The 13,051-nt window shown below is 43.3% G+C and overlaps 1 protein-coding gene across 2 annotated transcripts in view; it reads right to left on the bottom strand.

Annotated features, from left to right (window-relative positions):
- The window catches only part of LOC108711807 (acetylgalactosaminyl-O-glycosyl-glycoprotein beta-1,3-N-acetylglucosaminyltransferase), a 28,922-nt gene extending 17,502 nt beyond the window's left edge, over positions 1-11,420 (bottom strand). Inside the window, exon 1 of one of the 2 annotated variants that reach the window (XM_041587401.1) lies at positions 11,355-11,420. Coding sequence is in view for 1 of the 2 variants with exons in the window: in XM_018253870.2 (XP_018109359.1) it covers positions 3,144-3,290 (147 nt within the window). In the remaining variant the exon portion in view is untranslated. Of the gene's footprint in view, positions 1-3,143; positions 3,306-11,354 lie in introns of those variants that run through there. The other variant, XM_018253870.2, reaches the window with a different exon arrangement.
- Between the last annotated feature and the right edge of the window lie 1,631 nt (positions 11,421-13,051).

Below are 13,051 nucleotides of genomic sequence, written 5' to 3' on the forward strand. Positions count from 1 at the left end.
CAATGTTTCTTTAAGTAGACAGCAAACTGCAGAGGCCAAGGTGCTCTCTGGGGCCAATGGGAGCTTCTTCACATAATGGAGAATGTGAAATATGTGCCATGAGCCTTATACCTTCAGTTTTCTTCAGGAAAAAAAACAATATGGAAAACCAAAGCTTGTGCCCGTTAAATAAAAAGGCCCCAATACACAAGAGACTTTATGAAGAAATTTACTTTCACCTCTCATTTGGATCCATTTAGTTGTTTATTTTCAGCGTTTCTTACTAACCAAGGTGGCCATTCTCTCAATCGAGTTAAGATTCCCCCACTCATGAAGGTGGCTACTGTCAGTCTTTCACTCTCTCAATGTTCTCTCCTACTCACCAAGATGGACATTCTCTTAAATGTTCTCTCCTACTCACCAAGATGGACATTCTCTCAATCGAGTTAAGATTCCCCTACTCATGAAGGTGGCTTCTGTCTCAGGATGGACATTCTCTCAATGTTCTCTCCTACTCACCAAGATGGACATTCTCTCAATGTTCTCACCTAGTTACCAAGATGGACATTCTCTCAAATGTTCTCACCTAGTTACCAAGATGGACATTCTCTCAATCTTTTTCTCTGTCAAACGTTCTCTCCAAGATAGACGTTCGCATTCTTATTTTCAGCCTTATCTATTCATCAAGATAATATCTCAATTATATTTTTTGCCACTATCTCGATCTTATTTTCAGCCCCCTCCCCACTTACCAAGATGACCAATGTTAATTACAGCATTCCTTACTCGCCAAGATGGCCACCATTTTACACTTAAGACCATTTACCTAATATTTAGTATGAGCAGTTTAAAGTAATTTGGCCACCTACACACTACCTGTTAGACAATAAGCTGTACATTGCCCTTTCCTATGGCTGTGCCACCCCTTCATCCAACAAATGCTTTTCTGCCCCTCAGTGTGAGAGTTGGAGGGCAGCTGTAGAGGAGTAATTATGTGACAACTGACAGGACTGTGGATGGTTCAGGGCAGAGAGAACATGCTACCATGACCACTAGATATGGTCAATACCACTGTAAGTATCAGCAGGGAGTAGGGACCAAAGTTCAGGTAGGCCCTGACTAATTACCTAATGCTGAATAAAGAATGGATATTGATGTTTACCAAAGGCAAATTATTAATTTTACTATCACTATCCGTGTCAGAATCAACCATATATCGCCAGTACCCCAAGTTCCACACTAAGGAGTTCCCCACATTCACTTGCATATTACTAAATCTTGCCCTATTCCCCATATCCAATCCTTCCTCACACAAGATTCTCATCCATGCCCTTGTCATATCCCATTTAGACTACTGTAACTCACTGCTCTGCAGCCTCACTGTCTAAGTACCCCCCAGACTTAATAATGTGGCACCACCATACACCCCCTCTTTAATTACCAAGTGCCCCAAATACACTAATACAGTGCAAATGACCCTCTTCACTCATTGCTTCTTCTCTCTCCCTCAACCAGACTTTCTCTTGCACGGCCCCCAATCTCTGGAATTCTCTGCCCCATCCCATTAGACATTCCCAGAGCCTCCAGGCTCAAGCTCCCCTTTTCATTCAAGTCTGTAACCCAACCCTAAGCAGTTTGCCCACCATCCTGCCCCCTTACTCTTCCATCATACACACACTAACTACTGGTTTCCACCACTCACTTTGCACTATCACTATCCTACCAACCAGACCCTACCCCCACACTAGTTATCCTCACCGAATATCTCACCTTTTCTCTCTCTTAGACTGTAAGCTCTTCTGCGCAGGGCCCTTCCTCTCTTAAATCCTTACAGGATCCAGTTGGAACTGTGCCCCTATTTTGGGGACATGTCACTGTTTGTGTAACTGCATTGGGTGTTTTATGTGTTTCAGAACAAGTTTTAGTTATTGTTTTCTCATATTCATTGTATTTTCTTTGAAGAGAATGTGACATTTTAATTATTTCATAGAAATTCCCATCTGATCCCCATTGTAAGCAGCAGCTGAGATTCAGACTATATCTAATATTTAATTGATTTAATAAACAATATTAATAAAAGGGGAATATATGGCAGGATCCCAGCGTCCGCTTCTCTTTAACTGGGCATTTGAGCCACAGACAGGGAACTTGTTTGAGAAGAAGAAAATGTAAAAATCCATAACTATTTGCCGACAGACCCCTAAACATGCTCTATATAATGTACTGCACCCCCAAATGCTTATGAAAGAGTGTAAGTGTGAACAATAAAGCACATAGTGGCCCCCTAATGCATTCTATGTCCCACAATTTATGAGCTTCCCATAACCAACTGTACCCCAAGTGCAACGCAGCCTCCCCAATGTGCCCTCAAAACCCCATCACAAAAACGTAATTACATTCAAAAATTCATATCATTGATCACAGTTCTACGTCCAAAATAGAGCTCAGCACCCACAAACCCCCAAATGCATTGTGCTGACCTTAATGTCTCAAACATTTTACTAACCCCCAAAATTTATTCTTCTGCCCCTAAACCAACAAAAGTAAATCTGAACCAATAGTTCCCCCCCAGAAATATATTTCTTAGCCCAAAAGTTTACAACTAATACAACTAATATACTGTCATCTGGAAATCCCCACAATTCCCCAAAATTGCATCAGAGAGCGGTCAGTCCCCCAAAGTGTATCCAGAATTTTCCAGTTCCTTAAAAAACATCGCACATCCCCATAATATTCATTGCAGGCAGGGGTGCTTCGCTAATGAGGCGAGTTCAGGCTGTCGCCTCAGGCTGCAGCGCCCCACTAGGTACCAGGGGCGGCAAAAATGCTGCTCCTGGTACTTTAAGAGCAAATTTCCGTGGGGGGGGCAGCAGCAACTGCTGCGGCCTCAGGCGGCGGAGGGGCCAGGATCGCCCCTGATTGCAGGAATCAAAGCCCCACCAAATATACATCCTGTAAATACATTGCACAGATCAACCCCCACCAACATATTGATATATAGCACAAAGTCCTAGATAGGAGCTAATGCCCCAGTATTGGGTACATTCTTTTTCTATATGTGCTATTAATAAATAACTGCAATTCCAGCCCAAGCCCTCTCTGTTCTTTATCTGCCCCCCAGAAATAATAATCACCCCCATACTGTACAGCCATGTGCCACTTACCCCCATAGAGACAGTCCTGTAGGTCTGACTGACTCCAACTCTATCCAAGTTCTGTCTCTTATCTCCCAGGGGTGGGGCCCAACCTGAATTATTTGCATTTGTTTTCTGTAACTTTCCTTTCATTTCCTCATTGATATCAACTGTCATCTCTTCCACTGATCTCCCCATGTAATAGATTCCCCTGCACCCCCAAACCTTGGGATAATGATCTATATCTCACACACATATTGATATTGTACATCAGTCAGGAACCCCACTGTCCCCCTATACTCCTGCACCCCCAAACCTTGGGATAATGATCTGTATCTCACACATATATTGATATTGTACATCAGTCAGGAACCCCACTGTCCCTCTATACTCCTGCACCCCCAAACCTTGGGATAATGATCTGTATCTCACACATATATTGATATTGTACATCAGTCAGGAACCCCACTGTCCCTCTATACTCCTGCACCCCCAAACCTTGGGATAATGATCTGTATCTCACACATATATTGATATTGTACATCAGTCAGGAACCCCACTGTCCCTCTATACTCCTGCACCCCAAACCTTGGGATAATGATCTGTATCTCACACATATATTGATATTGTACATCAGTCAGGAACCCCACTGTCCCTCTATACTCCTGCACCCCCAAACCTTGGGATAATGATCTGTATCTCACACATATATTGATATTGTACATCAGTCAGGAACCCTCACTGGCCCCTCTATACTCCTGCACCCCCAAACCTTGGGATAATGATCTGTATCTCACACATATATTGATATTGTACATCAGTCAGGAACCCCACTGTCCCTCTATACTCCTGCACCCCCAGACCTTGGGATAATGATCTGTATCTCACACATATATTGATATTGTACATCAGTCAGGAACCCCACTGTCCCTCTATACTCCTGCACCCCCAGACCTTGGGATAATGATCTGTATCTCACACATATATTGATCTTGTACATCAGTCAGGAACCCCACTGTCCCTCTACTCCTGCACCCCCAAACCTTGGGATAATGATCTGTATCTCATACATATATTGATATTGTACATCAGTCAGGAACCCTCACTGGCCCCTCTATACTCCTGTACCCCCAAACCTTGGGATAATGATCTGTATCTCACACATATATTGATATTGTACATCAGTCAGGAACCCCACTGTCCCTCTATACTCCTGCACCCCCAAACCTTGGGATAATGATCTGTATCTCACACATATATTGATATTGTACATCAGTCAGGAACCCTCACTGGCCCCTCTATACTCCTGCACCCCCAAACCTTGGGATAATGATCTATATCTCACACATATATTGATATTGTACATCAGTCCAGGAACCCCACTGTCCCTCTATACTCCTGCACCCCCAAACCTTGGGATAATGATCTGTATCTCACACATATATTGATATTGTACATCAGTCAGGAACCCTCACTGGCCCCTCTATACTCCTGCACCCCCAAACCTTGGGATAATGATCTGTATCTCACACATATATTGATATTGTACATCAGTCAGGAACCCCACTGTCCCTCTATACTCCTGCACCCCCAAACCTTGGGATAATGATCTGTATCTCACACATATATTGATATTGTACATCAGTCAGGAACCCTCACTGGCCCCTCTATACTCCTGCACCCCCAAACCTTGGATAATGATCTGTATCTCATACATATATTGATATTGTACATCAGTCAGGAACCCCACTGTCCCTCTATACTCCTGCACCCCCAAACCTTGGGATAATGATCTGTATCTCACACATATATTGATATTGGTACATCAGTCAGGAACCCCACTGTCCCTCCTATACTCCTGCACCCCCAAACCTTGGGATAATGATCTGTATCTCACACATATATTGATATTGTACATCAGTCAGGAACCCCACTGTCCCCTCTATACTCCTGCACCCCAGACCTTGGGATAATGATCTGTATCTCACACATATATTGATCTTGTACATCAGTCAGGAACCCCACTGTCCCTCTACTCCTGCACCCCCAAACCTTGGGATAATGATCTGTATCTCATACATATATTGATATTGTACATCAGTCAGGAACCCTCACTGGCCCCTCTATACTCCTGCACCCCAAACCTTGGGATAATGATCTGTATCTCACACATATATTGATATTGTACATCAGTCAGGAACCCCAACTGTCCCTCTAACTCCCTGCACCCCCCCCAAACCTTGGGATAATGATCTGTATCTCACACATATATTGATATTGTACATCAGTCAGGAACCCCACTGTCCCTCTATACTCTGCACCCCCAAACCTTGGGATAATGAATGTATCTCACACATATATTGATATTGTACATCAGTCAGGAACCCCACTGTCCCTCTATACTCCTGCACCCCCAAACCTTGGATAATGATCTGTATCTCACACATATATTGATATTGTACATCAGTCAGGAACCCCACTGTCCCTCTATACTCCTGCACCCCAAACCTTGGGATAATGATCTGTATCTCACACATATATTGATATTGTACATCAGTCAGGAACCCCACTGTCCCTCTATACTCCTGCACCCCAAACCTTGGGATAATGATCTGTATCTCACACATATATTGATATTGTACATCAGTCAGGACCCCACTGTCCCTCTATACTCCTGCACCCCCAAACCTTGGGATAATGATCTGTATCTCATACATATATTGATATTGTACATCAGTCAGGAAACCCTCATGGCCCCTCTATACTCCTGCACCCCCAAACCTTGGGATAATGATCTGTATCTCACACATATATTGATATTGTACATCAGTCAGGAACCCCACTGTCCCTCTACTCCTGCACCCCCAAACCTTGGGATAATGATCTGTATCTCACACATATATTTGATTTGTACATCAGTCAGGAACCCCACTTTCCCCTCTATACTCCTGCACCCCCAAACCTTGGGATAATGATCTGTATCTCACACATATATTGATATTGTACATCAGTCAGGAACCCCACTGTCCCTCTATACTCCCTGCACCCCCAAACCTTGGGATAATGAATCTGTATCTCACACATATATTGATATTGTACATCAGTCAGGAACCCCACTGTCCCTCTACTCCTGCACCCCCAAACCTTGGGATAATGATCTGTATCTCATACATATATTGATATTGTACATCAGTCAGGAACCCCACTGGCCCCTCTATAACTCCTGCACCCCCAAACCTTGGGATAATGATCTGTATCTCACACATATATTGATATTGTACATCAGTCAGGAACCCCACTGTCCCCTCTATACTCCTGCACCCCCAAACCCTTGGGATAATGATCTGTATCTCACATATATTGATATTGTACATCAGTCAGGAACCCTCACTGGCCCCTCTATACTCTGCACCCCCAAACCTTGGGATAATGATCTGTATCTCACACTATATTGATATTGTACATCAGTCAGGAACCCCACTGTCCCTCTATACTCCTGCACCCCCAAACCTTGGATAATGATCTGTATCTCACACATATATTGATATTGTACATCAGTCAGGAACCCCACTGTCCCTCTATACTCCTGCACCCCCAAACCTTGGGATAATGATCTGTATCTCACACATATATTGATATTGTACATCAGTCAGGAACCCCACTGTCCCTCTATACTCCTGCACCCCCAAACCTTGGGATAATGATCTGTATCTCACACATATATTGATATTGTACATCAGTCAGGAACCCCACTGTCCCTCTTACTCCTGCACCCCCAAACCTTGGGATAATGATCTGTATCTCACACATATATTGATATTGTACATCAGTCAGGAACCCCACTGTCCCTCTATACTCCTGCACCCCCAAACCTTGGGATAATGATCTGTATCTCACACATATATTGATATTGTACATCAGTCAGGAACCCTCACTGGCCCCTCTATACTCCTGCACCCCCAAACCTTGGATAATGATCTGGTATCTCACACATATATTGATATTGTACATCAGTCAGGAACCCCACTGTCCCTCTATACTCCTGCACCCCCAAACCTTGGGATAATGATCTGTATCTCACACATATATTGATATTGTACATCAGTCAGGAACCCCACTGTCCCTCTATACTCCTGCACCCCAAACCTTGGGATAATGATCTGTATCTCACACATATATTGATATTGTACATCAGTCAGGAACCCCACTGTCCCTCTATACTCCTGCACCCCCAAACCTTGGGATAATGATCTGTATCTCACACATATATTGATATTGTACATCAGTCAGGAACCCCCACTGGCCCCTCTATACTCCTGCACCCCCAAACCTTGGGATAATGATCTGTATCTCACACATATATTGATATTGTACATCCAGTCAGGAACCCCACTGTCCCCTCTATACTCCTGTACCCCCAAACCTTGGGATAATGATCTGTATCTCACACATATATTGATATTGTAACATCAGTCAGGAACCCCACTGTCCCTCTACTCCTGCACCCCCAAACCTTGGGATAATGATCTGTATCTCACACATATATTGATATTGTACATCAGTCAGGAACCCCACTGTCCCCTCTATACTCCTGCACCCCCAAACCTTGGGATAATGATCTGTATCTCACACATATATTGATATTGTACATCAGTCAGGAACCCCACTGTCCCCTCTATACTCCTGCACCCCCAAACCTTGGGATAATGATCTGTATCTCACACATATATGATATTGTACATCAGTCAGGAACCCCACTGTCCCTCTATACTCCTGCACCCCCAAACCTTGGGATAATGATCTGTATCTCACACATATATTGATATTGTACATCAGTCAGGAACCCCACTGTCCCTCTATACTCCTGCACCCCCAAACCTTGGGATAATGATCTGTATCTCACACATATATTGATATTGTACATCAGTCAGGAACCCCACTGGTCCCTCTATACTCCTGCACCCCCAAACCTTGGGATAATGATCTGTATCTCACACATATATTTGATATTGTACATCAGTCAGGAACCCTCACTGTCCCCTCTATACTCCTGCACCCCCAAACCTTGGGATAATGATCTGTATCTCACACATATATTGATATTGTACATCAGTCAGGAACCCCACTGGTCCCTCTATACTCCTGCACCCCCAAACCTTGGGATAATGATCTGTATCTCACACATATATTGATATTGTACATCAGTCAGGAACCCCACTGTCCCTCTATACTCCTGCACCCCCAAACCTTGGGATAATGATCTGTATCTCACACATATATTGATATTGTACATCAGTCAGGAACCCCCACTTCCCTCTATACTCCTGCACCCCCAAACCTTGGGATAATGATCTGTATCTCACACATATATTGATATTGTACATCAGTCAGGAACCCCACTGTCCCTCTATACTCCTGCACCCCCAAACCTTGGGATAATGATCTGTATCTCATACATATATTGATATTGTACATCAGTCAAGGAACCCTCACTGGCCCCTCTATACTCCTGCACCCCCAAACCTTGGGAAATGATCTGTATCTCACACATATATTGATATTGTACATCAGTCAGGAACCCCACTTCCCTCTATACTCCTGCACCCCCAAACCTTTGGATAATGATCTGTATCTCACACATATATTAATATTGTACATCAGTCAGGAACCCCACTGTCCCCTTTATACTCCTGCACCCCCAAACCTTGGTATAATGATCTGTATCTCACACATATATTGATATTGTACATCAGTCAGGAACCCCACTGTCCCCTGTATACTCCTGCACCCCCAAACCTTGGGATAATGATCTGTATCTCACACATATATTGATATTGTACATCAGTCAGGAACCCCACTGTCCCTCTATACTCCTGCACCCCCAAACCTTGGGATAATGATCTGTATCTCACACATATATTAATATTGTACATCAGTCAGGAACCCCACTGTCCCCTTTATACTCCTGCACCCCCAAACCTTGGTATAATGATCTGTATCTCACACATATATTGATATTGTACATCAGTCAGGAACCCCACTGTCCCTCTACTCCTGCACCCCCAAACCTTGGGATAATGATCTGTATCTCACACATATATTGATATTGTACATCAGTCAGGAACCCCACTGTCCCCTCTATACTCCTGCACCCCCAAACCTTGGGATAATGATCTGTATCTCACACATATATTGATATTGTACATCAGTCAGGAACCCTCACTGGCCCCTCTATACTCCTGCACCCCCAACCTTGGATAATGATCTGTATCTCACACATATATATGATATTGTACATCAGTCAGGAACCCCACTGTCCCTCTATACTCCTGCACCCCCAAACCTGGGATAATGATCTGTATCTCACACATATATTGATATTGTACATCAGTCAGGAACCCACTGTCCCTCTATACTCCTGTACCCCAAACCTTGGGATAATGACTGTATCTCACACATATATTGATATGTACATCAGTCAGGGAACCCCACTGTCCCTCTACTCCTGCACCCCCAAACCTTGGGATAATGATCTGTATCACACATATATGATATTGTACATCAGTCAGGAACCCCACTGTCCCTCTACTCCTGCACCCCCAAACCTTGGATAATGATTGTATCTCACAGATGATATTGAGTATTGTACATCAGTCAGGAACCCACTGTCCCCTCTATACTCCTGCACCCCCAAACCTTGAGATAATGATCTGTATCTTCACACATATATTGATATTGACATCAGTCAGGAACCCCACTGTCTCTCTATACTCCTGCACCCCCAAACCTTGGGATAATGATCTGTATCTCACAACATGTATTGATATTGCTACATCAGTCAGGAACCCCACTGTCCCTCTATTCCTGCACCCCCAAACCTTGGATAATGATCTGTATCTCACACATATATTGATATTGTACATCAGTCAGGAACCCCACTGTCCCCTCTATACTCCTGCACCCCCAAACCTTGAGATAATGATCTGTATCTCACACATATATTGATATTGACATCAGTCAGGAACCCCACTGTCTCTCTATACTCCTGCACCCCCAAACCTTGGGATAATGATCTGTATCTCACACATATATTGATATTGACATCAGTCAGGAACCCCACTGTCTCTCTATACTCCTGCACCCCCAAACCTTGGGATAATGATCTGTATCTCACACATGTATTGATATTGTACATCAGTCAGGAACCCCACTGTCCCTCTACTCCTGCACCCCCAAACCTTGGGATAATGATCTGTATCTCACACATATATTGATATTGTACATCAGTCAGGAACCCCACTGTCCCCTCTATACTCCTGCACCCCCAAACCTTGAGATAATGATCTGTATCTCACACATATATTGATATTGACATCAGTCAGGAACCCCTCTGTCTCTCTATACTCCTGCACCCCCAAACCTTGGGATAATGATCTGTATCTCACACATATATTGATATTGTACATCAGTCAGGAACCCCACTGTCCCTCTATACTCCTGCACCCCCAAACCTTGGGATAATGATCTGTATCTCACACATGTATTGATGTTGTATATCAGTCAGGAACCCCACTGTCCCCTCTATACTCCTGCACCCCTAAACCTTGGGATAATGATCTGTATCTCACACATATATTGATATTGTACATCAGTCAGGAACCGCGCTGTCCCCTGTATACTCCTGCACCCCCAAACCTTGGTATAATGATCTGTATCTCACACATATATTGATATTGTACATCAGTCAGGAACTCAGGTCATTTCCCTGCAGATGGATACATTTAGATGTTACGCCCAACTGAAGAAAAACAACTTGAAATGCATTTAACTCTTAATCCTACACTAATAATGGTTTAATTACATTTGAATTTTTCCTCACCACATGATTTGGATGTTATTGATGCCATTGCACTGAAAGTGATGTTATATGTAGACTGTTAGCGAAATATATCTATTGTAACCGTTTGAGGTAACAGGGTGGTCTTCTCCTGGGGGTAGACGGGTGCACAGCAGTATTGAAGTCCACACAAAACAACACAAAACTGGTTGGTAATGTGCAACTGGCGGCAACCAGTTTTATTTGTCTGGTTGGCAGGAAGACATGAATCAAAACAAACAAAAATGAAAATAAAACCTTGCGTGTCTGGAACTAACTAAACAATCAGCTCCTAACTAACGAGGTGAGGATCTAACGTCCAGCACTTAACAGAAAACAGTATTTGTGGCACAGCATTTACTCACATGAGTCTGACTCTCTCACAGACCTGCACTGCCTGCTCTTTCCCCAGGATTGAGAGAGACACACACAATCCCTTCCCTACTTAAATAAAGAAAACACCTGTTCCTCTCTCAGTTGTTGGGCAAACCCGGACTGTCCCTCTGGAATCGGATCCCGCCCAACACTCAACACTCTCGTAAACCGGTCCCTTTTCCGGCTATTACAACTAGCCACAGACCCGTGAAAAAATGTACATTTACCTGGTTGCTTGAAAACAGTATGACAGAAATCTGGATGATACATACACCCCTTCAACCAATTTCCCAGCATTTCTGTTACAGTATGTACTGTATATAAATACTTTATGTATAACATAAAAAGATCAGCACTCTCGTCCGCGAATGATTTAGTTCTCATTCATGGTGAAACACTTCTTAATCCGATTTTCGGTCCCACGTGGGGACCTTTATCAAGGATAATACAATGTGATTAAAAAATCCTTAAATACCCTCCCCCCTGTGGGTTTTGAGATGACATCATCAGTCCAGAAAAGCTTGTCGAATCAGATGATTTTCAGTGTTGCCATTACATCACCACTAGGTGGCACTATAAGAATAAAGACAGAAAACAAAACAAAAAAGCTGCAAATTTACAATTTGTGTCTTTTCTTGAAATCATTATTGAGTATTAAACCTTGTAGGGTAAGAAAACATGAATTCCATCCTGTAATCAAATTTGTCATAGGCTTATGTATCAGATAAGTACAAATATGAACATAGACTGGAATCTATTGTGTCAAAAAGCAACGAAATGTAATGCCCTTAGATACCACACAGTCTATATGCAAAATGCATCACGTTGAAAGAGGCGTTTCTTTTGGTCCCCTCCTCTAGGATGTTTTGGAATATGCTCAATCGAAATACATTTTAAATGTGGAGGGATCATATCGGGCTTCGTAATGTCTTGCTTATTGAGGTCTACCTTTCTTTCAGGATTCAGGGCAGCCCTAATGCTAGCTCTGTGAATGGCTATCCTGTTTTTGAGCTGACACTCCATTGTCCCACAATAAATCAGACCACAAGGGCATTCAATTAAGTATACAGCCATCAAGGTTGTGCATGTCATCAGGGCCGCCATCAGGGGGACACTGGGGGGACTGATGACCTCTATATGTTAAGGGGGGCTCAGCCATAAAGCGACACTTCACTGGGCTGTGCAAAGAACTTTGTTAAGTTGAGACCAGATGTAAAACCAGTAGGCCAGAAATTGAGGCCATTCTCTATAAGGGAGACTGTCTCACAGGAACTAAACAAACTGGTAGAGAAAGATGTGATTGAAAAATCAGAATCCTCCGAATGGGTTTCACCAATTGTTGTAACAATGAAGAAAACTGGAGGTATTCGATTGTGTGTTGATCTCTGTGAACCTAATAAAGCAGTTGTTATGGATAATCATCCCTTGCCATACATAGAGGAAATATTTAGAACTCCAAGGAACAAAATTCTTTTCTACTCTGGATCCTCAGAGTGCTTATCATCAAGTATTACTGCAAGATGAAAGCAGAGACCTCACTGCATTTATCACCCATGATGGTTTGTTTCAGTTCAAGCTTGTACCTCATGGACTGGCCAGTGGCGTAACTACTTGCAGGCGGGCCCTGGTACAGGATTGGCACCAGGGCCCCCCTGTCGGGCCCTCCCCCTATGAATCATGTGTTGGA

Source organism: Xenopus laevis, chromosome 3L (genome assembly GCF_017654675.1).
Source record: "Xenopus laevis strain J_2021 chromosome 3L, Xenopus_laevis_v10.1, whole genome shotgun sequence".
Classification (NCBI taxonomy): domain Eukaryota; kingdom Metazoa; phylum Chordata; class Amphibia; order Anura; family Pipidae; genus Xenopus; species Xenopus laevis.